Below are 26,659 nucleotides of genomic sequence, written 5' to 3'. Positions count from 1 at the left end.
AAGTGGTGCAGAGACAGGAGCGTGTCGGGTGCTGCTCCTCGCAGGGTCTCTCTGGGAGCCAGGGCTGGGACAGGGGCGTGAGGCTCGCAGCTATGGCCAGAATGGGGATGTGACTGCAGGGCCTGGGATGCTGTCCAGTAACAGCCTCACCAGGAGCTTATCACTGTGTGCCCTTTGGGATGGACCCTGACTAAATATACTGGGTCTTGTCAGACGCCTCGCTAAAAGAAAATAGCAGCTGTTGGCTTACCTTTGTGCTTCTGCTGCTGCTTTCTCTTAAAGCAATAATTCTCAGGGCGATATTAATTTGTTCCAGCCTTCCATGGAGCAATCCCCCGTCTCCCCAACCTCAACAAGAATAAATACGAGTGCGTAGGTGCAGCTTCAGCAGAGGAGGAGGTCTCAAGTTGCACATTAATGTCAGGTCCTCAGCAGTAGCATGTGAATTCAGAGGAGTCCAAGCTGTGCTGTGGAAGGTGCTCTCTCCTGCACCTCCAGGAGCAGCTCTGTTGTGGCTGCCAAGGGGCAGCTGTGGTCTGGTGCTCGCATTCCTGGCTTGCCCAAGGCCTCCCTGGGTGGTTTTGGGCAGAGTTCTCCACCTTGCCCCTTGTTTCGAGGCCCCCCAAAAAGGTATTTCCCCTGGGATGGTGCTGGTGAACCTGAGCTGCCCTTCTCTGAGAGCTGATTTGCTGACAGCTGGGGGATCTTGGATGTGCCATGAGATTCCTCCTGCCAGATCCTTCGTGTTTTCTCCAGCGTGGTTCAGGTCGTGGTGTGATGAGGGTGGAGTCCCTGAAATGTTGTGAGGATGGAGCTTTGACTTTGCTCTTGATCCCCTGAGCTGCAGCCGTGTCCTGAGCTCGTCCCAAACCTGACCAGATCTTTGCTGCTTTGATGGGGAGAGAAAAATGAGGTGGAGCAGGTGACAGCTGTGCCCTAGGGCCAAGAACAAGACACTGCACCTGGACACAGCTTTGGGGAAAATGCTCTCTGAACTTTCTGCTTCTTGTTTCAGAAGAATAAACGGGAGGAGAAGAAGAAGTGAGGGCTGTGGGGGTCAGTGGGAAAGCACAGAGAGGGCTCTGATGGCTGGGCTGGGCAGTCTGGCCAGCTGGGGATGGATTGCAGATAATGGTTTGCTTTCTGTTCGTGTTTTGGCAGTGAAATATTGGGGAGGGAAAAAACTGCTGAAGCTGAAGAAGGATATTGGTTCAAGAAAAAATGGGCATGAATTGACCATAAATAGTACAGATGAGAAAATTACTTTTCTTTTTCCTTTTTTTAACTGAGAGATGAAAAATTCCAAAGGAGCTTCCAGAAAAAAAATGGGCAAAAAATGATCAGTTTTTAAAGTGGAGTTCAGATTTGTAAAAAGTTTGTGACTTGATAGGGAGGGAACTGGCCTGGATCTGCAGATCTTTCTGAGGTTTCTATCTGTGAATATGTGCTGCTATTTCAGAGTAATAAAACCAGCTAAACTGTGTTGGAAACCGATTGTTTAATGTATAATACACCAACAATGAAAAAGCAGCTGTATTTTGAATCTAGAGAGTGGCAAACCCAAGTATCAATTATTTTCATTCTTTCATTCTATGGGAAAGATCTTATTTTAAAAAAATCGTCAGAAAATCTTGGTGTATTCTGAGAAAGCCACTGGATTGTGGGAGGCACTAAGATGCATCCAGGGAAGGAACCTGCAGTGCAGAAGAAGGAAGAAATCTGCCCAGTCTGGTCACCAGCACTGGGGAGTGAGGGAGATTACCATATATAATTTCTAACCTTCGTGAGCATACATTATGCTGCTAATTTTTTCCTGCTGCTGAATTCATGTCAATGTTGAAAGTATAAACAATCCCCTGAATAAAATTGTGTTTGGTTTGCCTTGTCCCACGGATTAACAAATCTGATTACTGCATTTAAATTTAATGCCCCAAAAATTCCCTAAATGAATGATTCAGTGTGAGGCCATGAGCAGATGTAATTATCTATGAAAACTAATGAATCATGTCGTTAGGAGAGTTCTCCTTGCAGCTGTCTCCAATTAATCCGTCCCTCAGTGCTGGAGTAAGGACGTTGTAACCCAGGGTAAGGTACTGCCCCTGCTCTGCCCTGGCCCAGCCTCTGCCACAGCCACGCTGGGCAAGGAGGAGTCTTCCCTCGCTTTTAGGGTGTGTTTTTGGGAAATGCAGAGCCCTGAGCATGTGTTCTGCCACTCCTCCTGGGATGGAGGGCTGTTGCATTTGACTGCGTCCCTTTCGCCTTTCCCTAAGCAGCGAAGCGTTTGCACAAGTGAGTTTTGGGGAGGATTCGGAGCTTTTCCCTGCCCATTGTGCCTGTCAGTGTTCTGAGCTGGGATCTGGGTGAGCACCTTTTTCTGGGTAAGGCAAGTCACAGTTTGCTCAGGGAGCCCTGGTACTACAAGGAGCTCCTCCCCTCTCCAGATAAGTGGCAGAGGATGTTGAGTCTTTAACAAACAGCTCAAATGTCCTGGAAACAGCTGAGTGAAACGAGCTGAGTATTAAAGGAGGCTTCCAAAAGCCTGGGGAGGAGGGATTTCCTCTTGCCCAAGTTCCAGTGGTTGGTGCCCACCTGGCCCTGTGGCAGCTGGTCCTTGCCTCTCCACTGGGTCAGTGTGCTCAGTAATAATGTCCATGTTCATTGTTTTGTCAATAGTCAAGTTCTCCCAGGCTGGGCTAACGAAATGAGAGGGTTCTGTGCCAGCTGTAGGTGTGGAGCAGTGCTAAGTCAGTGTCTCAGTTTTCTAGGCTGCTGCAGTTGGGCTGGGCACAGCGAGCCCAGGGATGCCCAAGGCTGCTGGAAATGGGTTTAACTGTGTCCCTGCTGGGCACCTGGGAACTGCTGGAAGTGGTGTGAAAATAAATCCCTTGGTAGTTTTACCCTGCTGCAGAATGAGGGTTTTGGACAGAAGAAAGAGCAAATCCCTCACCTGGAAGGAGGGATGTGGGTCAGTGGGGACAAAGACCATGGCTGCAAGAAGTCTTTTCCTACAGTGTGTGGGACGTGGAGAGCTGGATGAAGGTGTGTGGGGGGAGAGGGGCCACCTCCGTGCCCTCCCTGCAGAGAGGGCAGGGCAGGCTCGGTGGGAGCAGCTCCTGGCTCACCATAGCCAGGGCAGTTTGTTGTGCAGGGAGCCTGGCTCGCTTGAAGTGGCTGCCCTGCTCGGGCAGGGCTGGCAGGTTCCCAGTGCCAGGGGAGCTCCTGCTGGAGTGGAGCCCTTCCACCTCCACCAGCTCTGGCTCTGCCCCACTGTGGCTGCACTGATGGCATCTCCTGCGAGCACAGCCCTGCTTAAAACCGGGCTTAAGAGGGAAAGCGAGCAGATTGCAGGGTGTTAACAACTTGTTGGCATTCCTGGGGCGGTGGGAAGGGACAGAGGAGCGGGGCTGCTGGCTCCTGATGAGCAGAGTTTGCTCTGTGGTGCTGCTGGGCCCCAGCAGAGCGCTGGCATTTCAGACATGGGGAGCTGGCAGGGCTTTGGGACACCTGTAATTGCAATTAGCAGCCAGGAAACAAAAAGTCACCGGGCTGGAGGAAGGGGGGAGAGCTGGAGGGGATGTGCTGGAGTGGGGAGGTGGGTGTGAGCAGCGTGGCCTCTGCTCAGCACGAGCAGCAGCGTTGTACAAACAGCCGAGCTCGCTCTCAGCCTGTCCTGCTGATCAAAGCCAGGCAAAAGGGGATTTTCCTCTGCACTTAGGGGGACTTCCTATAGAAGGGCTGCGTGAGGTTTGTTTGTGAAAGTGCAAACGTGGAGAATTGCAGAGAGCAGGAGGTGACAAAGGAGAAGCAGTTTTTGCTTTTCCCAGTGAGAGTGCGCTCGCAGATCCACGGACGGCGTGACCCCAAAAACAACTGGAGTCGCCGTGCAGGGAGAGGGAGCTGCTTTGTTGTACCACCTGTACTGCACTGTGTTCTCCTCGCTATCTTAATAGCTAATTAATCTTGATTTGCTTGGATTTAAGAGGTTTTTTTTTTTTCTCTTTTGGCACATATGTGCAACCTATTATGTCATAAATCCCACACATTTCAGCAAATGTCATCCTGATTGTTCCCTACAGCACAGCATCCTACTAGGGAAACATTTAAGGTCAGGAACTTGGATTCTTTAACCACTGTATTCGAGGAAGCCGATTTATTGTTCTTTCACAGCAGAACAGGGTGATTTCTTTTGGACCTATATCACATTGGCAGCCAATCTGGAGAGGTCAGAATTGCCTTAACGCTGGAGGGTCTGTGGGCACATTAATCTGTCTTCATAAATTAACTGTTGCACCCCACAGATGCCAGCACGGGGCATTTCTGAGTGTTTAGTGCTTTTATATTCCTCCAGAAGCAGGGATTGTTGTTGTGCACTCAGTGTTTGACCTGCGTCTCATATCCTAAAATCGATCCAAGTATTCCTTGTCCTTTTTCCTTGTGTCTTTTAAAGGGTTTGAAGGAGTTTGTTTGGGGCTGGAGGAAGTGACCTTCATATCAAATAATCCTGACGTGGCAAGTTGGGGCTTTGGGTAGCTTTCTTGTGGCTATTTGTGCTGTGAAAGCTGAATAAAAAATTTGCAACTGAAAGTCTTAAAAAGTGAATTAGGGAAGCGTTGACTCCAAAGGGCCATTAGCGTGTCCTCAGCGTGGGCTGTGCCTTGTTTTTCCTTGCTGCTTAATGTATAGCTGTGTCTGACCTTTTCCCCGGGTTGTTTTGGTGGGCCTGTGAAGGAGATGTCAGAAGGAAAATGTGAATTAAAACATCTTGTGTAAGGAAATTACTTTCCTGCTCTTCTCCAAAAGGGGAAAAAAAAAAAACCTGAAAGTAAAAGAGGGCGAGTCCTGTCTTAGTTTGCCGTCTGTAATGCTTTTAGTTCCTGTTTCCCCGTGCTGTGGTGGTAGGATTTGAGTGTTTTCGGGGTGTGGTGCTGGGGGCAGTGTGTCTGTGTGTCCTGCTCGTGGCCCTGCAGGAGCTCTGGAGGTGCTGTCACTGCCCAGCTGCTCCGAGCAGCATCACACCAGGGCTGCCTTCTTTGGAGAACTCCTTCAGCCCCGCAGCTGAATGTTCCCTTCCCAGGCAGAACACAGCTTATTTCATACTTTTTGGTACGTTTAAGTAGCTACACCAAACTTTGTAGCCATTCCAGTTCTCCACTCTCTCCGTGGCTGGAGCTCAGAAGCTTTTTACTTTCTTTTTCAGGAGCCTTTGGAGTGTTCTTTCTTGCTGCCAGTGTGTATCAGGTTTTTGGAGTGCACAGTGCTGATCAATGGGTTTTTTTTGAGTGCTGATCAATGGGTTTTTTTTGAGTGCTGATCAATGGTTTTTTTTGAGTGCTGATCAATGGTTTTCTGCCCAACAATTTAGGGTTTAGGGCTCCTGACAAGCTCCTGGGCGGTGCCTGGCTGCCGAGGCTCTTGTGCAGCTCAGCCCTTTCACAACCAGAGTGGCCTTGTGGTCATGTTGACAGCTTGACACTGCCGCGGCAGTGATTTGTTAAAGCTTCCTCCAGCAGCCCTGCGAGCAGAGCAGACAAAGGCAGGCATGGGCAGGACCTCCCGGAACGAATTGGGATTTGAGGGGAGGCTGGCCTGGGACATCCCTGCGGATCTGGAGCGGAGGGAGGCGTGCTTGGCACCAGCACCACGGGGCTTGTGGAACAGAGATGCTCGATTCATCCCAATGCTGTGCTGCAAAGCAGGCTTTGGAGGGCTTGGTCTGTCCTGTAGCAGGCTGGAATCCAGGAGAGAGGAATCCTAACGGGACAGGGGAGAGAACGCGGGAGCGTGGGGTGGGAGGAGACTTAAAAAAGGTGGGAGCTTTAGAGGGGGATCCTGAAGTGAGAGCAGAGCTCTGAAGTGTCGAGGGAGGAGCAGTCCTGGGCACTGGGCTCACTGGGAATGGGAGCTGGGAAGAGGGAATGGGATCTGAGCTCCTGTGAGCTGCAAATAAAGCATCAATGGCACGGGCACAGGCAGGGCAGGGGTGGTGCTCTGGCAGCAGGGAACTGCTCTGGGAAGGAAACGTGACGTCAGGGTTTGAGTTTGAAGTGTGATAAGCAGGCACAGTGTTCTGCTCCAGTTTTGAAGGTTTTCTGACACAGATGCATCAGTCCCACAAGTACGTGACCCATTGTCACAGTCCTGTGTCCTCGGCTGCACTGGGACTCGGGGTCACAGGGAACCCAGGCAGGAAAACTGATTTGATACAGTGTGGATCTCTGCTGGGCCCAGAGGATCAAGTGCCATCAGCCCCTTCCCTGGTCTAGAAATTGCTAAATTCTGTTAATATCCTTAATTCATGGGGCCTGACTCCTGCTGGCACTGGGAGATCTCACAGGTGAGGGTGAGTGGAGGGAGAAGTGCACCAAGTAAACAAAAATATGCAAGTTTTCAAAAATAAAAAGCCTTGTGAAGAGAGGGAAAAAAGATGTATTGGGGTGTAGGGTGTAAAAGTGGCTCTTGCACTGCTGTGTGCCCTCACAGGGGCTGAGCTGGGGTTTGGTGTGTCAGGAGGGAGCAGGAGGGACCCAGCTGGGGGAGAAGCCGTGGCTGGGCACAGCCAGCACCCTCGCTGTGTGCCCTCATGGGTTTTGTGTCCCCTCTGGGGCTTTTGAACTCCTCTCCCGTGCTTTCCTCCCTCCAGACAGCACCTGGGAGTGTGAGGTGCTGTGCAGCAGGGCTTGCTTTGGGAGCTGGGTGCCAAGAGGAGAAGCTGCCAAGTGAGCCCTGCCCTTTTCCTCTCCCCTTTCTCCTGGGGAGCTCTAGAGGGTGGCAGCTGCTGCCTTTGGTGCCACCCCAGTGCCCTGGGGGGGTTTGGAACTCCTCACTGTCCCCCACTGCTCAGCCCCCCCCTTACCTGCATCTCCCCCTCCCTGCCCTCTCACACCTGGCTGCCAGCCCTTTGCATTGCAGACCCCACAGCTTTGAGTTCCTCCTGGTGCTGCCTTGCAGGGGGCCCTGGGGGTGCATCTGTGGGGGCAGAGGTCCCTGATCCCAGGGCAGAGCTGCCTTCCCCAGGGATGAGCTGCAGCTGCTGGGGCAGCACCTCGGGCTCGCACCCGGGGGCCACAGGGTGGAGAATGCCCCCAGCTGAAATGCTGAGATGCTGAGATGTGTCAGTGCTGCTCTGAGAGCTCCAGACAGGAGCTGTTCATCATCCTGGGGCTCAGGGCTGTCCCAGGGCCTGCTTTCCTCCAGCAGGGATCCTTGGGAGTCTGCTGAGCTCCAGGGAAACGCCAGCCCTGCAGGAAAGAGCAGTTTGCTGGGCTGTGTTCTGCCTGTGGGAGTCAGTGCTCGTGGGGCTCTTCCCTGATGAATTGCTCCATTGGAGAAGGGAAGCTTTGGGGTGAGCTGATGCAGTTTGCCAGTACCTGAGGGGAACCCCCGGGAAAGATGGGGAGTGGCTGTTGCTGAGAGATGGAGGGACAGGACCCGGGGAATGGCTTCAGTGCCAGAGGGAAGGGCTGGATGGGATTTTGGGAGGGAATTGTCCCCTGGCAGGGTGGGCAGGCCCTGGCACAGGTGCCCAGAGCAGCTGGAGCTGCCCCTGGATCCCTGGCAGTGCCCAAGGCCAGGCTGGACACTGGGGCTGGAGCACCTGGGGCAGTGGGAGGTCCCTTCCAACCCAAACCATTCTGTGATTCTCCTTGCAGTCAAACAGCCCACCCTGTGCTTGCTGCTGGCACCCAAAGTGAGCACACCAGGATTGTTCCCATCCCTGGTTTCAATCAGGAAGCGAGGCAGAGAGCGCCTGAGGAACAAACACTGCCTCAGATGAAACTTAATCTGTTTTTAAAGAACTCCCTCCTGCTGAAATAGAGGGTTTTTTCCCTTGTTTTTTAACAGTCCTCTCCTGAAAAGCCTCTCTTGGGGTGTCTCTCATCCTCACTCAATGATGTTGAGGTTTTTTTTCTTTTTTATTCCAAGTTTCTGGAAGCTCTGTGGTTTTCCCTGTTACACATTTTTAATTCAGAATGCCTCAGTGAGCCTTTCCTGTTCTGAATCTCCAGAGTACTCCATGGGGGAAAATTTAAAAAATAACATGTAAGCTTTACATAATTTACTATGAGAGTAATTGGGTTTATACAGCAGTTCATAAACCTTTAGCTGGTAAAAATCAAAGTACCTTAATCTCAAAAGCAGATGGGGGGATGTCACGGTGAAGGCTTATAGAGTTTTCAAAGACAAATTGTTTAATTCCATCACTGCTAGGAAAATAAATAGTTCTGCTGCTCGATTGAAAACAGAAACATCTCAGAAATGAGACTTTCTTCGCTTTCAAGCATTGTTAGCTTGACAACAAAGAAATCCAAAGGAGCTCGGTGGAAAGATGTGGTGGAGCTGCAGTTTATGAGGAATGAAAGGCGAAAGCCTCTGAAGCACATTTTATCATTCTTGGGGAATTTTCCAGCGCCTTTGCTGCGCTGCCTCGGGGCCCTGCCGCGTGCCCCAGGCAGTGTTTGGTGTGAGCTGGAGGCGTGTGGTGTCTGCAGGTCGTTTCCCTCTGGCAGAGGTGGCAGGGCTGGCTGCTCCCATCCCGCTGCTCAATGCACTTCGCAGGGCTGCATTGAAAGCTGGCAGCCATGCCTTGCCTGTGTAATGAAGGCTGCATTTGTAGCCCCGCAGTCATGCTGCTCACAGGCCAATCAGGGTATCTGGCCAGCACATCCCCTCCCAAGTGATGGTCTTGCTGTAGTCCTAATGGCCTGATGAGATCACCTCTAATTTGTGTATCAAGCTGGTTTGTATCACATCGTTCAGAAAAAAAAAAAACAAAGGGGGTAAAAAACCCCACACAAACCCAACAAAACCCTCTTTTATTTTATTTTTTTCTTGCTGGACTTCAAAAGGTTGTATTATACCCAGTGTGCAGTGCCCTGTGAAAGCTCAGAGCCATTACCTCAGCCCACAGCCAGCAGAAAACAACTCCCGTTTTGGTGGGGGCTCATTTGCTCCAGAATTATGACAGTGCTGTCAGCCCGGGAGGAGATGCTGGAGATGCTCTGGTGGCTCCCTGGGCTGCTGGCTCAGGCTGGGCTCTGCCCTCAGAGGGAATGGAGGAGCCTTGCAGCAAGAAGTGTGGAAAGCTGGTGGGTGAGAGCACAGGAGCAGCAGAGGGAGGTGCTGAGGTGGCTCAGGATGCTGATAGCAGAGTGTGGGGGGACAACAAGGTGCTCCCACACCGTGGTTTGGCTGCCCAGGTACAGATACACGCCGTGGCAGTTTGGAGGGAGGCTTGCTGTGTTCTCTGCTCCTTGAGGAAGCAGCCAGGAGAGGCTGGGTGTGGGTTTAGTGCCTCTGTGTCAGCAGGCTGGGTCCCAGGTGTGCCTCTGCCAGGGTGGGGGGATTTCCTGCAGCAGCAGAGCGTTCTGGCCATGCTGTTGATTCAGCAGGACTGATTGTGAAGAGTGTTTTTGCAGTTCTGGGGAAAAGAGGACTCGGCCGTGGTGCTCGGCAGTGATGGACCCGTTCCTGGTGGGCTTAGCCAGGGCAGACACAGGGAACAGAGCTGAAGGAACCAAATATCCTCAGAGGCCAGCACACAGAGCCCTGCATTGTGTGCCTGGGAGGAAGAGGGGTTTAATAAAGTGTAAGAAAGGATGGAGCTGGGCTGTTGGGTATTTGGGAAGTGAGTGCTGACAGGGCAGTGAACCAAGCACAGCCCTGGTGCTCAGTATCTTCTGTGCATCAGCCAGCCCTTTCTTCCAGGTTGTTCCAGAGCTCAATTAACCTCATGCTGTCTTTTTCCAAAACTGCTCTCCCTCTAAAGGAAGCAAGTTGTTGGCAGAAATTGATTTCTTCTTAGCAGCTAACTTCTAAATCTAAAAACTTAAAAAATATATGCTGCAATGATCAAAAAATGTTACATTAGCACTTTTTTAATGACCTCAGCTGAGACACTTGGTAACATGCTGTTGTCCTGGGCGATTTTGATACTTTTATTTTTGGTTATTTTTACTGTTCTACACCCTTTTGTCGCTGAATCAGTTTTGCATATTGCAGTGCTGCCACTTGGATTTCTCTTGAAATCTGGCTGGAGGAATTCAAATCTTTGGAGCTCAACTTGTTGCTGTCTCTCCCCTTGCTCGTGTCCCCCCACAGCAGAGCGGGAGCCCAGGGCAGCAGGGGCTGGAGCTCACAGCACTGAGCACTCAGCTCTCACCAAGCACGCTTGGAAACTGCACTCTGCTCATGAAATTGGGTGGAAAACGGGGCAAAATTCAACTGTGTAGGTGGCTCTCAGTGGGCTCTAGGTGTCTGTCTGGGATCAAACCCAGGTAAGTGATGCTGCTTCAGTCTGAGGTGTTAGGGGAGGTTGGTTTGCTCTCTCAGACAGCAGGATTCATTTCCAGAGTTATCCTGGGGCTGCCTGCATTGTTTTGGCTTTTTCTGTTGGCTTTCTTGCTGAAGTGGGCCCGCAGTTAATGCTGAGTTTCGATTTCCATGACAAGTTCTCTTCTGGGAGATTTACAGCTCAGCTGCTTTGGTTTGCCAGGCTAATGCTGTGGAATGCAGGTTGACAGTCCAGATGTGAAACCTTTCTCCTCGGAAAGAAAACAAAGGATTAAATGCGTTTTAAGAGGGTTTGAAAAAAATAATTTAAGGCTGAGGCCCCGAACCCAACATCTGAAGTCTTGAAATACTGCTGGGGATGTGAAACTTCAAAATCAGGACACTTGGAAGTGCAGGCAGGCTGTGAGTTCCCTGTGGCTTTTTGGAGCACCTGACACTGCCTGTACTGGGGCTTCCTAAGGTTTTCCAGAATGTCAAGTAATCAAATTCTGCATCTTCGTGCCGTCAGTGCAGGTTAAGGGGTGGTTTGGGTTTTGCTCCTGCTGGAAGCAGTGGAGTGTGGGGACAGCTGCAGGCTCTCACTTGGAGGTGACCGTGTTTCCCTGATCTTCATAGCTAAACACAGCAGCTCCTGGTTTCTGGTTTGACACACTGGCAGTGTTCCTGGCTGTAGAATTATCCCAGTTTCCAGGGGGATGGAGGAAGGCCCAGGTGGTGCAGGTTTGTTCACCAGCATCCCCACTGCAGGGGGAAAGGTCTGACCAGGCTACAAGGTCATGACTGAACTGGAAAAGGGTTTAATAGTGGTGTTTAATGTCCAAAACATCTTTTTAAAGAGAGAAACACAATGGCCTCAGCCAGGCCATTGAATGTGATCCTTTGTGCTCGTGAAGATTTGTACAATGCATCTACCCCTGAATGCCCGCTTGGGTTTCAGAATTATTGGGGTTGGAAACAATGCAGCAAGAGTTCATTGTCCTTTCAGAGAAATGATGAAAACATCCAGAACATTCTCCCTGCCCATATGGGAAGAGCAAACATGAGGAGTCTCTACTACCAGATGTCTTAAAATTGAGATCACAGCCTCAAAGGTAGAAAGGGCAGACCTTGCAGGGCAGGTCATTCTCAAGTTGCCTTGGGAAATATTATGGGGTTTATGGGGATTTATTAAAACTGGGGTTGTAAAAAGCTTGTGGCTCTTTCTTTGGGACTAATAATCCCATTGGTGTTCTGTTCTGATCAGGCTCAGGAAGCCTCTGCAGAGCAGTGACTTTGCTGGAGCAGGGGCACTTTCTGTACACTCAGCTATTTGAAATTTGTTCTGTTCAGAAAGGTCTCTGCCTTTATTCCAGGTTCTGGAACAACAGATGAGTACAAGTATGCTAAAAAAGCCGGTTTAACAAATGACAAAAATGGCTTCTGCTTTTCCTAGGTAAAAATCAGGAAAAAAATAAAAACCCTGGGCTAAAACTGCCTTTTGTAGTATCAGTGTATCTTTTTTTAAAGCAGGATGCCCTAAACTGAGTAGTTAGAAAAAACAACTTTGAGAATACACACACAGAGCTAGGAGTTATTTTTTTGCCATATATATATATGTTCACTTTTTAATGCTAATTTCTCTCTGGAAACAATGCATTTTGTCTGATGAGCTGTTGTTTGGTGTTGAACTGTGGCTGCTGCAGTCAGGTCCTGTGCTCACTTGTTCCCATGCACTGAGAGCCATCAGGGCAGTCCTGCATGCTCGGGCAGGCGAGGCACGAGGAGCCCCAGCAATCTCTGCAGTTTGATAAACCTCTGTTTGTGCAGCTTGATAATAAAGGGGGGGCTCGAGGTTTCCTTCCTGCGCTGGGCTTTGTCACACTGGAGCTGGGGACTCGAGAGTGGGGATCAGAGCAGGGTTCAACCACACAAGTGTCCCCAGCCTGGTGTCCCCAGCCCCTCAGCAGCTCGTGCCTGTGAATCCCTTCGGGCCCTTCCAGCACACGAGCTGTGCGAGGGGAAAGTCACAGAGCAGCTGTGGAAGGGTTCCCTCTGTGCAAGAGCCTCCTCTTGCTCTGCAGAATCCACGGGCACACAGCCACCCCAAACACCGAGTGTTCTGCCACATCTGCAGAAAATCCATGGGAGGGCATGTGGAAAGTTGGCACAGCTCTTGGTGGAAGGAAGTGGGGAGAAAGAAAATCATGAGCTGAGGCTGGCGGGGATGCGAGGACTCGAGGTCGTCTTATCTGTGGAAGTTCTTCTTCCACCCTTTCTGTTGTTTTAGCCACTTCTCCGAGTAATCAGAACTTTTTCCATGCCTGCAGACTGGGAATGGAATCTTTTTGAGCCATATTTTTGAGCTCTGGAGACGAGTCTCTGCTTTTGGCCTGTCGGCCTCCTGGGCAGGTGGCTGGGCAGGCAGGACACTGATGCCAGCGAGATCCAAGGAGTGCCATCGCTGCAGGGCATCCAATTCCTGCTATTTGCCCAGCTCTGAACATGTTGTTAGGTGATGTATTCCTCTTGCTAATTTCCTCGATTTATCACTGATTCCAGTAGAGCTTGATGAGGGATGTCAGCTGGAGATTAGTCCCAGATGCCTGGGCTGACCTTAGCTCTATCAGCTCTTTCAATACTGTAGCCATGAAGCACTTGCAAGTTTTCTGGTTCCTGCCATGATTGATAGCCCAGTTCTGAAGTGGCTTTCCTCCTCCTTTGTGATCCAAGAGGATAATGCCCTGCAGCTGTCCACAGCATGATGCTCTTGTGCTGAACACTCTGATGCTCTGCTGGCTCCTTCCCAAGGCCAGTGTTTATTAAAATGGCACTTGTGTTCTGCAGGCCTGACCTCCCACTGATCCACGGTTCTGCCTTTTCCTCTGCTCCAAATGTCTTGAGCGGAGTGAAGCAAGTCCCTCAGTGCCCAGGTGAGGCTGGGGTATTTTAGGAGAGCTTTAACCATGGATGGGCAGAGCTGCAGAACCTGTGGCAGTCAGCTTTCAGCACTTGGCAGAGGTGTTTGGTCACTTTGAGGGCGGTTTTGGGGAACTTTCCTGGAGCTCCCAGCTCCTGTCGGTGCAGGGGGTGGGCTGCTGAGGAAGATCTCTCCTGCTGGCCTCATGACCTCTAGTGCTGTGTTTGTCACGGATTTGTCACCACGTGGGAATGTGCTGCAGGGTGGCATCTCCCCTGCCTCAGTGCACTGAGTCGTTCAGGAGGCCGTGTGCACTCCCAGTGTTCCAGAAGCTGGGTGAATTCTGGGGCTGAAGGCAGCCTTCCTGAGATTAAGAGCCAGGACTAGAGCAGTGGAATTTTTTTTACCCTAAATTTTGCATCTGCTCCTGCCTGATGCTGGGGTTCTGCAGAGGGTGTTGGTGGGGAGCTCACCGTGGTTGAGTCACAGCGTGTAGGGTCAGGCTGGTCTGGCTGGGGGAAGGTGCTCCTTGGATTTCTAAAGTGCATTTTCATTTAAAAAAAAAAAAGGAAGAAGGAAAAGAAACACCAAGCCCCATCTTCCTGTAAAGGGTGAGGGTGGAAAGGCATGAGCTCTGTCCTGGGCTGGTCACCTCAGGAAACCCTCCTGGATGGGGTGGCTGCTGCTCCTGGCGTCTGTGCCACGGGAAAGGGGCACTGCAAATGAGGGAAGCTGGCAGGGAAGGCAGGCACCCCTTGGCTCTGAGCCCCTGGAGGCAGCAGCCATCCCTGCTTTGCTCCTCATGCTCTCCATGCTTGTTCTCCAGCTGACTGCTGGTCATTTTTTCCAATCTTCTTTAATCTGCGTCGGAACCAAGAGCACTCAATCTGCAGCTGCTGAATAATTCTCCATTGTAGGGGCCGTGGCAGCAATGAGGTTTCACTGGTTTGGAGCTCCTTAATGTGAAAAATGTGGGCCATTCTTGTGGGAATGGCTTGCAGTGAGCCCTTGGGGGTGGCGTGGTCCTGCTTTTTGGGTTGAGTTTTCTTTCCTTTGAGTAGGGGTGGGTTTATACATCCTGCTCAGCCTGCTGCCCATCCCAGGAATTTCAGTGTGCCTTTCTTTGAGCTGCTGGCCACGGAGCCAACAAATGAGAGTTGGTTTTTGTCTGGTGGCAGGAAGGTGGAGAGCTGGCTGGAGGTGACCAGGGTGGGTGAGGTGCTCTGCCTCACTGCTCTCACTGCTGCATGTTCTGTTTTTCTCCGTGGATTAAAGCCTGGTTTGTTGGTACCCACAAGGATTGTGTTACTTTCCTGGGGTTGGTTCACCTTTTATGAAGTGTACGAGCAGGAATTGCCAAGGAGATCTTAAAAGTGTCAGCAGCTGCATGGAATATAACAGAGGTTTTAATTATTTTTTTTTTTATATGTTTTTGTTTTGGTGTTTTTGTGGGGTTTTTTGGTTTTCTTTGCTTTGTGAAATGGACTGGAAACCTCAGCTTAGGGCGTTTAGTAGCCAAAACGACTATGTTTTATAACATAGCTCTTCTGGACTTTTGTTTGGTGTTTTTGTTTTGGTGTTGGTTGTTTTGGTTTGTAGGTATTTTGGTATTTGTGTGGGGTTTTGTTGGTTTCTTTCTCTGTGAAATGGACTGGAAAGCTCAGCTTGAGGTGTTTAGCAACCAAAACAGTGTTTTATGGGGATTTGCTAAACCACCTTAGGAAATTGTGGCAACTGACGTGTATTTGTAATGAAAGCTCTTGATATCTATGGAAAAGGGTTGCAATGGCGTAAAAACTTGGGAAAAATGTGACTTGCTGAAAGAAAGCAGGGGTGAGTGCTACCAGCAGTTCCTGAAGGCAGTATTTTAAAAAATCCTGCTCAGATTTGGGATAAAGGGAAAACAAACAAGTGCGGAGTCTGAAACAGCTTCTGTCCTTTCATTTTCTGCTGTAAGTTTGCAGAGCACGAACACATTGTAGCAGGAGAAGTGTTTTGCTTGGCAGGGATTTGTTCTAGCCATGGAAGTGGCCTTCCAGCCTCCCAGTGCTCCAGGCTTTCCTAGACATGCAGATTTCATGGGTATTTTATCTATTAGCAGGATTTCCTTGCTTTTTCCCAGAGCCACGTCTGTAGGAAAAGAATTTGGTAATAATTTAATTTTCCCTATTACTTGAAGATTTTGCTGGAAGTTTGGGTAGTGTGGCCCCAAAATCTCCGTTTGTGTTGCTGGGGCACTTGGATTTGGGATTTGAATAAAAAGAAATGTTGATTAGGAGTGCAAAGAGCCCAGTGAGTGCTGTGAGCCTGGAGAGCCCAGAACAGTGCCCTGGGTGTGTGGCACCGGGGACTTCGGCCAGTGCCGTGAGCTGGAGGCAACTTTTTATAATTCCCACAAGAACATTTTTGTTCTAAAGCTCTGTTTGATCCCAGGTGACTGCGCTGCTGTGCCTTACACACGGTGAGTGAGAGGAAGGGTCACTTGTTGGGAGCAAAGGGGAGGAACAAATGGCTTCACACTCGGGTGCTTCCAGGGAAGGAGACTTTTATCTCCGTGCAGATAACTGGGAGAGGAAACCCAGAGTGCCCTATCATGTGAATATAGTTCTTGCCTGCCTTGTATCACTGCGAGTTCTCAACACATCTGGGCTGAGAGCAGTTCCAGTAACATTCTAAAGTACTATTTTGGTTGGCACTCGGGGGCTGTGGTAGATGCCAATTAGTAATGGCTCTTGGAAACAGCCTGCCTTAAAACTGTCCCTGAACCGTTCCCCGGAGAAATTATTCAATTAAGTACAGCTAAAATTAATGTCCATGGGTTTTGTTCGAATCAAACAAAATAAGCAGCTGGAGAAGGGAAAACTTCTCAGTGTGTGCTTTTAAAATAACAACTCTTAACTAATAACTGTGTGAGCTGGAATTGATAGCAGTGTTTGTTTTCCCAGTGTTGCTCTGTAGCTGTGGATGAGCCGCTGAGGGCTTCCACAGCTGACATCCTTGCATGGTTCTGTGTCACCTCCACGCGTTCTCCAGGCACCATCTGCTGCTCCTGGACCTGCTTTCGAGAGGATGAAGTGTCCTGTGTTGCCCGGGGGTATCAAAGTTTGACCCAGATTCGGTCAGATATTTTGGGATGGATGAATGCAGTGAGGAGGGTGGCGTGGGGTGGAAGCAGAGGGCCTGGACATGTCCTTGGAGCAGGTGGCGAGGATCTCTGTGGCAGAACAAACAGGTTCCTCTTGTTGAGGCACGTGTTAGCCCTGAGGGTTTGGGTGGGGGAAGGCGTGGGCTGCTCCTGGGCATTCTGAGCTGGGGCTGGGGCTGCTCCTCACTTCCCACAGGCAGGCAGAGGGCACGGGGCTCTGGAGCAGCTCCTTCTTCCCAGTCTGTGCCTTTGTCACTGCTGTCAAGAGCTCCAGGAGGCAGGAGCAGTCCTGGAAATGGAGGAGTTGCTGTTCCTCTGGAAGAATTGCTCAGGCAGAAGCTGGCGTGGGCTGGAGCTCCTGTTGGGAGGAGCAGGACCTGCTGCCAGGCAGCACCGAGTGCCTGGGGATGTGCCCTGGGCACGGAGCAGGGCTGGGGCTGTCCCCAGCTCCTGGCCAGGACACAGCTCCTGCCCTGGAGCCCCCCGAGTCCAGCCGTGCCCCTGTGCCAGCAGGGCAGGGTGGAAATGTCCCTGTGCCACCTGGAGCCCGTGGAGCTGCAGGGGAGCACTGCGGGGTGAGAGCCCCTCTGGCCTCCCTGCAGCTCTGGCACTGCCTTTGGAACAGAAATGGTCCTGCAGGAATTACAAAAAGCTGCCTCCAGTTCACATCCTGACACCTTCCCAGCAGGAGCCTGGACAGAGCTTCTGAGCCCTCCTGTCTCCAGGGGCCATCAAGATCCCTGTTAATTAAAGGAGCTAAAGAGTGAGACAGCTGGAGCACGGAGGAGCACGTTGGTTTGACCCCTTGGAGAAGTTTGTCTTTTTGGGGTTTTTAATGCTTACAGGCAGTTCTGCCAAAGGAGAGATTAAATGTCCTCAGTTAAATTTGGGATGGTGGAGGGAGGAATCTTGGTGTTTGTTTGAAATGCAGAACCCATCAGGGCAGGGAGTGCTGGTGTCCCAGAGCCCTGTGGAGCAGCGAGCAGCACGGGGACTTGGGGTGGAGCTGAAGGAGGAGAAGCCCAGGAGGGCTCTCCTGTGTTTGCTTTGGCACAGGGAGCTGCACACCTCGGAGGGGCTGCAAAAACCTGCAGCCAGGGGGAGAGATTAGGATTCCTGCCTCTGTATTTTTTACTGCATTTTTTCTCTTTTCACTCTGCCTTGACATTACAGCTGGCATATGGTGCTGAGGTTCTTCAGGTTTCTGATGTACTCACATTAGCTGCAATCTTCATTTCATAGCCCTGGCACTTGGAACAATGCTTTGCTTTCTTATTAACGTGTAATTATGGGCTTTGGACATATAGAGGTTGGCATTCCCTACATGATTCATTTCTTTGGTATCCAGCTCTTCTCCTGAGGCACCAGAGACCTGAAGGAGGGAGGGAGGGGAAGCCTGCTTGGCCTCTCCTCTGAATTCCAGCCTCACTGTAAGGGGGATTGTGTCGGGATTTTAGTGCTCTCTGTGTTTCCTTAAGGCTGACTGGAGTCTTCCATGACTCAGTGGGGCAGGCCATGGAGGTGCATTACTCATCGATAAATGCTATTGAGTGATCCATAAACTTCAATCCATGGAAAATCCAAACAGTTCTAAGGGAACCTTTGGTCAGCAGCAGCGCTCTGCTGAACTGATCAACCCCCAGGCTTGTTTCTCTCTCCCAGTGCTGAATTCCACATGGCCACCTCTGCTTGGCTTTGGGGTTTCTCACTCCACAGACAGAGCGGGTGCAGGTCAAAGATGGAGCTGCCAAAACCAAATGTGACTTTTTATGCATTTTAAAGAAAACAAGCGAAAAAAATATCAATTAGTGTAAAGTCATGTATGCAGAGCTCTAAAACCCGTTCCACTTCATGGGAGGAGATGGTCGTCATTCCCAAGGAATTCCATGAGTTAAGGAGAGGGATTAAAAAATAAAAAAAAAAACCAAACAACTCATGTGCCCCAGGGAAAACTGTTCCCTTGGAAGACTTCTGGGCAGCTGTAGAAAGACTCGATGGCTGAGATGGCACAAAGGGTTGTTGGGAATGTCAGCAGAGACACTGGGATGTGGGAATGCTGCTGTGGCTGGGGCTGTGGGCAAGCCCAGGGCCTGAGCTCGTGGCCTTGGAGGGGCAGCAGAGGAGAAAAGCAGAGGAGAAAAGCAGAGGGATCTGTCTGGGCAGCTCAGGTTTGCATTCCCTTCCTGCTGGGATGAGTTACAGCCCGGCCTGGGGGCTCCTGTCCCCTGGGAGCCACTGAAATCATCCATGATGGCTGGAGAGAAGCACAAGCAGCCTTCCACAGGTGATAGCGGTGATTTCAGGAACTAAACCAGAATATTTCTGATTTTCATGGCAGCGGCAAAGTCTCTGAAGAAAAAAGGAAATGAAGGATGAGCTTTTTTTCTTGAGAAATTCCTAGGATCCTGTACAATTTCTTCTGCTCCATTTTTTATCATCTGTCTTTGCTTGGTGTCCTTCACATAAATCTTTATGCTTTTTTAGCTCTTAGCAGATGTGGTTTCAGGGATAAGTCCATCCTTACCTCTGCTGCCAGGTTGTTCCTTTGCACACTTAATGCAAATTATTAAACAAAACCAAAATGTATTTGGTTTTGAAAAAAAAAAAAAAATAGGAGGAGGTTTTCCTCACTTTGCTGAGGCTTTTTCCAGTAAACACCTCTCCCCTTCCTGGGAGGCAGAGTTCTGTTGGAATGGGAGAGAGCTGCACTTCCAGCCTCTCCCACCTCTTCCTCAGGGATGTTTCTTCTGACCTGGAGCCACGCTCAGCCTGCTCTGCACTGCCCAAAACACATTGCCTAAGATCAAAAACTGCTGCTGTGTGGTTTTGAACCAAAAAAAAAAAAAAAAAAGTCAAGTATTTCAGAATATATCACCCTACATTTTTCCTGTCATGGGCTGGCTTTGCTGCTCCTTCCTTGCCTCGTTTCTCTGTAAGCCCCAGGTGTGGAATTGATCCCAGTTTCCTGAGGGGCTGGCTCTGCCCTGTCCGTGGCTGGTCCCGTGGCTGCAGGAGCCAGGACAGCGCTGCAGCCACACTTGTGTCCCCAGAGAAGACCTGCCATGACTTCTGTCCTGGCTTCAGCTGTGTCCGTGTTGACCTCAGATCCCACCATTGCTTTGCTGTCTGACACATACCTGGAGAAATCCTGCCCTTCTTGAGGGCTCCATCCCAGATTTTATAGCTTGGATCACCAGAAAAAGCCCCCAGATTTGTGGGGACAGCTGGTGCTCCCCCCACGGCCGGCAGGAGGGAGGTGAGGAGAGGAACCTGGAAGTGCCTCTGCCTTCCTGTGGGGACCGGCCACTTCCCATGGGAATGTTGGGCTGCCTCAGCTCCTGGTCAGCTCCAGAGCCTCGTGCCTGGCACTGCAGCACAGGGACACGTGTGCAGGGATGGGGACAGCTGTGGCACTGGCTTTTGAGCAGTCCCTGCTGACAGAGCAGCTCCTGGCCAAGCTCACCTCCAGCACTGACCTTCAAACTTCTCCCACTTCGGCTGTGCTTAAGTGACTCCGGGTTTAGTGCTGGGGTTGGGCACTGGGTTTTTATCTCCTGCTTCAAGATCCTGCTTCCCTGAAAGGAGACCTTGGCTAAATGTGTGCTCCTGGCTGGGTTGTGGTTTGCAGGGCCGTGTTACAGGAGTGTCCTTTGGAAGGTCACCAGCAGCCAGCCTGCCTTCCCCGTCTGCTCCCTCCCGCCGTGGGGACCTGGCTCCTTCCCTCTCTCCTGGTCTCTCTCCATCTTTTTTTAGCATAGCCAGCTAAATGGGAGGTGATAGAACATGGGATTGCCAGCTTGAAGGGCAGAGGGGGCTGCAGGTGGGTCAGAAAACCCGTGGAGGGTCAGTGCTCTGAGGACTTCCTTAGCCACGGATTGCTTGGTGCCCACCTTAGAAATCCAGTACTGATTTTCAACTCTGCCTTCTCCAACACTGACTTCTTTTGGCGTGGGGAGAAATATTTCATTTACAGGGAGGTTGAGCACTGCCCTGTGCTTGGGTGTCAGCACAACAGGGGGTTTGTGGGTGCAGAGGATGGATGGATGGATGGATGGATGGATGGATGGATGGATGGATGGATGGATGGATGGATGGATGGATGTTTCTCTTCTGGGGAACCTCTTCTGGTTCAGCTGGGAGTGGGGTCAGAACCTCCTTGTGCTTCCTCCCCGTTCCAGCTGCTCAGACCTCCAGGTCCTGCCCTGAGCACTCCAGGATTCTCCAGGTCCCAGCTGAGACAATAAAGGGCTGGGTGCTCGTTGAGCTGTGGGCTGTGTGTTGGGTGAAGTGCCCTGCTCCCCTGGAGCCTGTGTCACAAAACACATTTATACAGTGATATATAAATGGAGAAATGCTTCTTCCAGGATGTCCAGGGCAGCCCTTTGGTTCAGCAGAGAGTCCTGGCAGGGGGATGGGAAAGGAGAGGCTCTACACAGAATCCCAATTGCAGTGCCTTGGGCTTTGAAATGATGACAGAAAATTTTCCTGCTCACATTTGTTCTCATTTAGCTACAGCTTGTTCACCAGGATGTTTTTCAAGGAGGGTCTGGTCAGTGCTGGCAGAGGAAAGTCTCCAATTTCCCAAGCATGCTTATCACTTTGTCCTTGACAACGATGGGAACTTGCAGCACTTTTTTTTCGTAGAGAGGCAAACATGAGCAGTCCTGCCCTTGCAGGCAGCATTGTCCTGCTCTTCCTGTGTGCTGAATCACGCAGGACAGATAAAGTTTCCCCAAAATGTTGTTGGCTTTGCAGATGTCAGACCTGGGAAAGTTGGGTGGAAGGGGGAGGAGAGTGAATATCTGAACTGCAAACTGAACAAACCTTGTAGCTCAAATAAAATGCCTCCCATCCCTTGGGAAAATGTGTTTTGGTGTAGGAAGGACAATACCGAATTCAATAATTTTGATGAACAATAATTTTATATATTGCAAACAACTCCAGAAATATGGAGGGTTTGTGTCTGGAATAGAGCAGTGTTGGTGGGGTGGATGGGTCAGAGGCAGAGGGTAAAACACAGGGAAGTGGCTGATGTTTGCCCTCTGCCCTCCCTTCGTGGGGATTCAGGGGTGGTTTGGGCTGCAGGACAGGAATCAGGAGCTCACGTTTTAGGAAAGCTGTATATTTTCAAAGCCCAGGATTTTTTTGATGCTGATATCCTTTTACACAGGGATTTGGTGGAGATGACAGAGTGTTTGTAGAGCAGATGGAAACATGCACTGCAAGGATGTCTCAGCTCTCTTGGAGAGCAAAACCTCCGTGCTCTGTGTGCCTTGGACATTTCCTTTGTGCTGCAGAACTTTGATAATTTTATGTGGTTTTTGTTATCTCTGTGTACCATCAGACTGCTTTTATCTGTATTCGATACAGTGCTTGTTCCTTGATAAGACTGAGAACATAAACACCCTCCATAATGAACATCTGGGACCTGAGGGAACAGCTGGAGCTGTGTCAGGAGAGGATTAGGTTGGATTTCAGGGAAAGGTTCATCCCTCAGAGGGTGCTGGCACTGCCCAGGCTCCCCAGGGAATGGGCACGAGGCTGCCAGAGCTCCAGGAGCCTTTGGACAGGGTGGGGTTGTTGGGGGTCTGTGCAGGGACAGGAGCTGCACTGGGTGATCCTGGGGGTCCCTCCCAGCTCAGAGGTTTCTGTAATCTGCTCTGGGAAGGTGAATGGTGCAGAAAACCATTCCCATTCAATTCCTGGTGTCACAGGGATGACAGCAGGGAAGCTGCAAGAACTGATGTCACACGCTGGCACTACTCTTGCAAGGACAAGGGCTCTTTGTGTCACAGGAAAGTTTGGGAAGCACAAGGAATGCCCTCTCTCTTCACTGTCATCCCCTTTTCCCTTGTGGAGACATTTGGGAAATCTTTTGTTTGAAGGAATACAGTCAAGCCAATAGTAAAGGCCATGTCTGTGGATGGAGTTGTGTTCTTTCAATGTTCTTTAACCCTCTGCCATCATCCATCCAGGGTTATGATCCATACATTTGGGCAGGGTATCACTTTGTCTGCTGTGTGCTCTGACTCCTGCTCTTGTTGCTTCAGGCCCATTGAACCCAGGGTTCCCCCAGGGCAGAGCTGCAGTGCCAGTGGGGTCCAGAGCAGCCGAGGGCACGGCCACTGTCCCCAAGCCTGGCTCAAAGGCAGGCAGGGCTTACAGAGACAGGGATCAATAGTGGGAGAGTGCTGGAAGTGGAACCAGAGCGAGAGGCTGTGCAGCAGCACTCAGGGCTTGGCTGCTGTCCTCTCTGATTTATCATGCACAAAGGAAGCCTCTCCTACCTGCGGGGCTGAGGGCAGCCAGACATGGTGTGTGCAGACACCAGAAGCACTGGCTGTGTGTTCCAGGGAAATTGGAGCGGAACAGGCAGCGAGAGGGAAATTTAGTGCCTGAATGTGGCTTTTAATTTTGAGCCATCCCATCAACCACTCGCGGTGTAAGCCTTGTACCAGCTCTGCTTTCCATGACAAAATTAAAGCCATCAGTTACAGGAGGTTGAGGATGGCTTGGCTTCAAGTTTTCCTTTCTCCTCTCTTAAAACTTGATGTAGGGGAAACTTTGCCCACTTTTCTTTTCCCAGAGGACCTTCTGGGCTGCAGGGAGCGCTGCCAGACCCACAGCTCCAGGAGGGAGCCAAGGCAGGACTTGGTGACCGCAGTGGTCGCGTGGTCAGGACTGCACTGAGTGCTCCCAGAAGCCTTTATGAAGATGGTGGATGTGGCTTAGTGAGGATGTCGTGACCAAGTGTTGAGATGCTGTTCCAGGGACTGAAATTCCAGATCTCCTATAGCATAGGCACTAATTCCCTCACTTTGGCTCACTGAGGGAATTCACCTCAGCTCTGTGGCTGCCATCATCCTGTACTCCCTGACCTCCTAGACTGATGCTGCTGTTTCAGGCTGTAGTTCTTCCTCCACTTCAGGCTGGACTTTCCCCTCCACTCTCACTGCACTGAATCTGAAGTCTCTGGTGTGGCATCTCCCAGGATTTGGACCTTTCAGCGATGTGAGCACTGGGGGATGCAGCTGGTTCCATTCTGGAGCTTTCAGCAGAAGGGTGGCTGAGCTGGGGTGCTGTGGGCTCAGATTTAATGTTCCTGCTCCTCTTTCCCCAGAGATCATCGACGACCTCACGAACCTGGTGGAGAACACGGACGACCGGCTGCGCAGCCAGACACGGCACGTGAAGAGGGTGGAGAAGAAATCGACGTCCTGCGGTAGGAAAGGGCTGCAGCACAAATCACTCCATTCCAGGGATGCCTTGGGAAGGCCAGCCAGAGCTAAAGAATAAACAGGGATTTATTAAAGGATCTCCTCCATGGATCCACCTTGGGCAGCACCAGAGCCCAGTCAGGGCTGCACCCAAGATGAACCAAAATGGTCCCAAAATGCACGAGCGCTCCCGGGGGCTCTCACTGGGATCAGCTCTGCTCCATTTGCACCTTGCAGTTCATTGTCCCATTCCAGCTCCAGCCCATGCAGTCCCATCCTGCTTGTTTTTCTCTCTCCAGCCCACGTTGTTTGTGTTCCTGGGCCTGAGGTTTGGATCATTTGTCCTTGGTGCCCAGCTGGAGCAGGAATTGTTTTGTCTCCCTGCTCTGTGCACAGAGCTCACCATCCCCTCATGTGAAGCTCAGAACTACACACATAGGCAGCACAGAATGTGAAAAATATAAAAGCTAAAACTTAAGGCATCACCAGAGCAGTTCTTCACTGAGGATGTGCAGTTATTAACTGTTGCTAATTGCTGTGCAATGCGCTCCCCCCCGAGGACAGCTTCTTTCAAAGGCACAAACCCCAGCACTCCAAACATCTCCAGCAGGTCTGACTGGCTGTGCTGAAGGGCTGCTGCAGTTCATTTCCTTGAGCCATTTGACTCCAGCGTTGCACAATGTCCTGATTGTATGAAATGGTTTGAAATTAGAGCGGTGCATGTTAATTAGCTTTACACAAACTTGCTACCAGCTCTCACAAAGCTGGCACAGCGGGGAGCGAGGCCGCAGGGGCGTTCCTGGGGGTGTCCTGCAGGAATGAGCTCTTAACCCAGCAGCACTCAGAGCCTGCCAGGCATGAAATCCTCCCTGCAGTGATGTGCAGGCTGCTAAAGCTAAAGCTGCCTCCCTCTGCAGAGAGCCAAGCACGGGTGATAGTCACAGGCAGGTTTGGATGAAGGCCTGAGGGTTGGTAGCTCTGAGCAGGAGAGGATGCTGTGGGTGGTGGCAGACGTTGTCTTTGTGTGGGGAGAGTGACTGACTGAGGGATGAAGTCCCTGGAGGTGCTGGCAGTTCTGTTCTGGAAGCAGCATGTCTGGTTCTGGTGTCCGTGGTTTTTATCGTGCTAGAAGACTCACAGTGCTCTAGAGAATTTTGACTTACGGTCAGAAGTTGTTGAAATTTGGTTTTTGTAGTTCAGTAAAGAGAAAGCCGAGGGCTGATGTGGTCACAACCTGGTTGTGGCTGGTGGGAGATTTCATTCTGTGGAGTGAGGCTCTGGCTGCAGAAGCTCCCAGCTTAGACTGGCATGGAAGCATCTTTCCAGCACTGACAATTCCAGGGATTTATTTGGTCCTCCATCAGTGATAACGTTTTGAAAGCTTGGTTGATGGAGGTTGATGAAAACCTGTGGCTTCTTCTGGAGGTTAAAGTTGACTTGTCAGAGTCATTTGTCTCCGAGTTCTCCCGTACCAACTGCGGATGGAATTAAAGGCGTGACTGCAGAGTTCATGACTGACTCTTTTATTTTAGATCTTGAATGTTGATGCAAGATGGATTTAATTTAAAACGAAGTGCACTTGAATGATGCTGAGTACCCCTGTGTGCCTTTGGAGTCTCCCCTTAATTCCTGTGGCTTCGTTTTCCTCACGAGTCCGGGGCAGCTCAGCTTGATGTGGGGGGCGGGCAGGGAATCAGTCCCGTGGGGTCCAGGAGGGATTTCTCCCCATTTTTATGTTCCTCGTGCAAGTGCAGCTCCAGACACGTTGCATGATGATAAGGCTGTCACTTTAACTCGGGAAGCCCATCCTGGCTGCCTGGGGAATTTCAGAGGAGGAGGAGGAGGATGGGAGAAGCGAAGGCTGGGAGGATCCTGGCCTGGATTCCTTGGGGGTGACCTCTCTCACCCTTTGCACATTGAAAAACATTTGGCTTTGGTGAGAAGTGCTGCCTCTGGTGCCTGTTCCCTCTGCTCCCATAGGTCTTCCTGTGTTTGCATAACAATTTGGGCATAAGTAAACACCATATTGCCTCAGATGGCTGCTTCCTCCTGCCCAGGCGTGAGCTTTGCATCAGCAATGCTGAGGCTTTAACGGCATTCCTCCCATCCCCTTCCCACCCTTAGCCTGGCACTGGAATGAACTGGTGCACAGGGATGAGAAATACCCTCCCTGTACATATGATTATCCCTGGCATGAGGCCAAGCAGCAGGAAAACTGGCACCTGCCAGGGGACCTTGTCAGAGTGCCTGTTTATCATTTAAACCGATCAAATCTTCAGTACCTCTTCGGGTGTCTTACTTTGGATTTAAAGCAGGGTGAAGTGCTTGGCCCTTCCCCTTGCTCACCCTGTCCTTACTCAGACCCAGTCTCTGCTCTGTTCCAGCGTGTGGCTGGCAATGTGTTTTTCCCTCCTTTATGAAATCGTGATGTCTTTGTATTTCCCTGATGAGTGCCTGTGCTGGAGCCACGGGCTGTGGACACAAGCGGAGCACACTGGCTGCAATAATGGAATAATCCCTGTTTTACAAGCAGGAATGTAATGCATTAATGGGGTGTGTCTTTGTTAGCAGCCAGTATAATCAAAAAATCAAAGTATTGCTGGTGAAGCCCAACTTCAATCAATATTTCAACATCTCCCTCTCATGCAAACCTCATTTCCAGCTGTGGGGGCTGTTCCCAGTGCCCGCTGGCCTTTGGGCTGTGCCCTTGGCATTACCTGCCTGGCCCAGGAGCTGCCTCTGCCCGTCCTCAGCCTGGCACAGCCCCGCAGGTCGTCCTGGGTGGGTTGTTCCATTCACAGCTTATTTTCAGTGCCATTTTTCTGGCTGTCCCAGAGCTGTTGACAGCGCCAGCCCTCGCCGTGCCCAGGGAAGGCTGTCCTGTCTCCCTGGTGGCCCCGGGCAGCCCCACACTGGTGGCACTGGGAACTCCCAGGGATTGCAGCAGAAGGATAACCACGGGATAGACTCCAGCCTGCTGCATTTATGAAATTATTGTTGAAAATCATCAGTCATCCGCAGGCAAAAGTTTGCACGCTGCCTGGCATTGTTTTCTCCCTTCCCAGTGAGTGCTGGGCATTAAGGAGGGCTGGTGGGACATATAAGTTTCTT

General features: G+C 50.9%; 1 protein-coding gene across 1 annotated transcript in view; it reads left to right on the top strand.

The window, feature by feature from the left end:
• STX8 (syntaxin 8) overlaps positions 1 to 26,659 on the top strand; it is a 91,799-nt gene that overhangs the window by 34,802 nt on the left and 30,338 nt on the right. Inside the window, exon 7 of the mRNA XM_053960509.1 lies at positions 23,452 to 23,553. Coding sequence (XP_053816484.1) covers positions 23,452 to 23,553 — 102 coding nt within the window. The remainder of the gene's footprint in view (positions 1 to 23,451; positions 23,554 to 26,659) is intronic.

The sequence above is a fragment of the Vidua chalybeata genome, chromosome 19, assembly GCF_026979565.1.
Source record: "Vidua chalybeata isolate OUT-0048 chromosome 19, bVidCha1 merged haplotype, whole genome shotgun sequence".
Taxonomy (NCBI): domain Eukaryota; kingdom Metazoa; phylum Chordata; class Aves; order Passeriformes; family Viduidae; genus Vidua; species Vidua chalybeata.
Note: the sequence above shows the minus strand (reverse complement) of the source record. Positions and strands in the feature narration are given on the sequence as shown.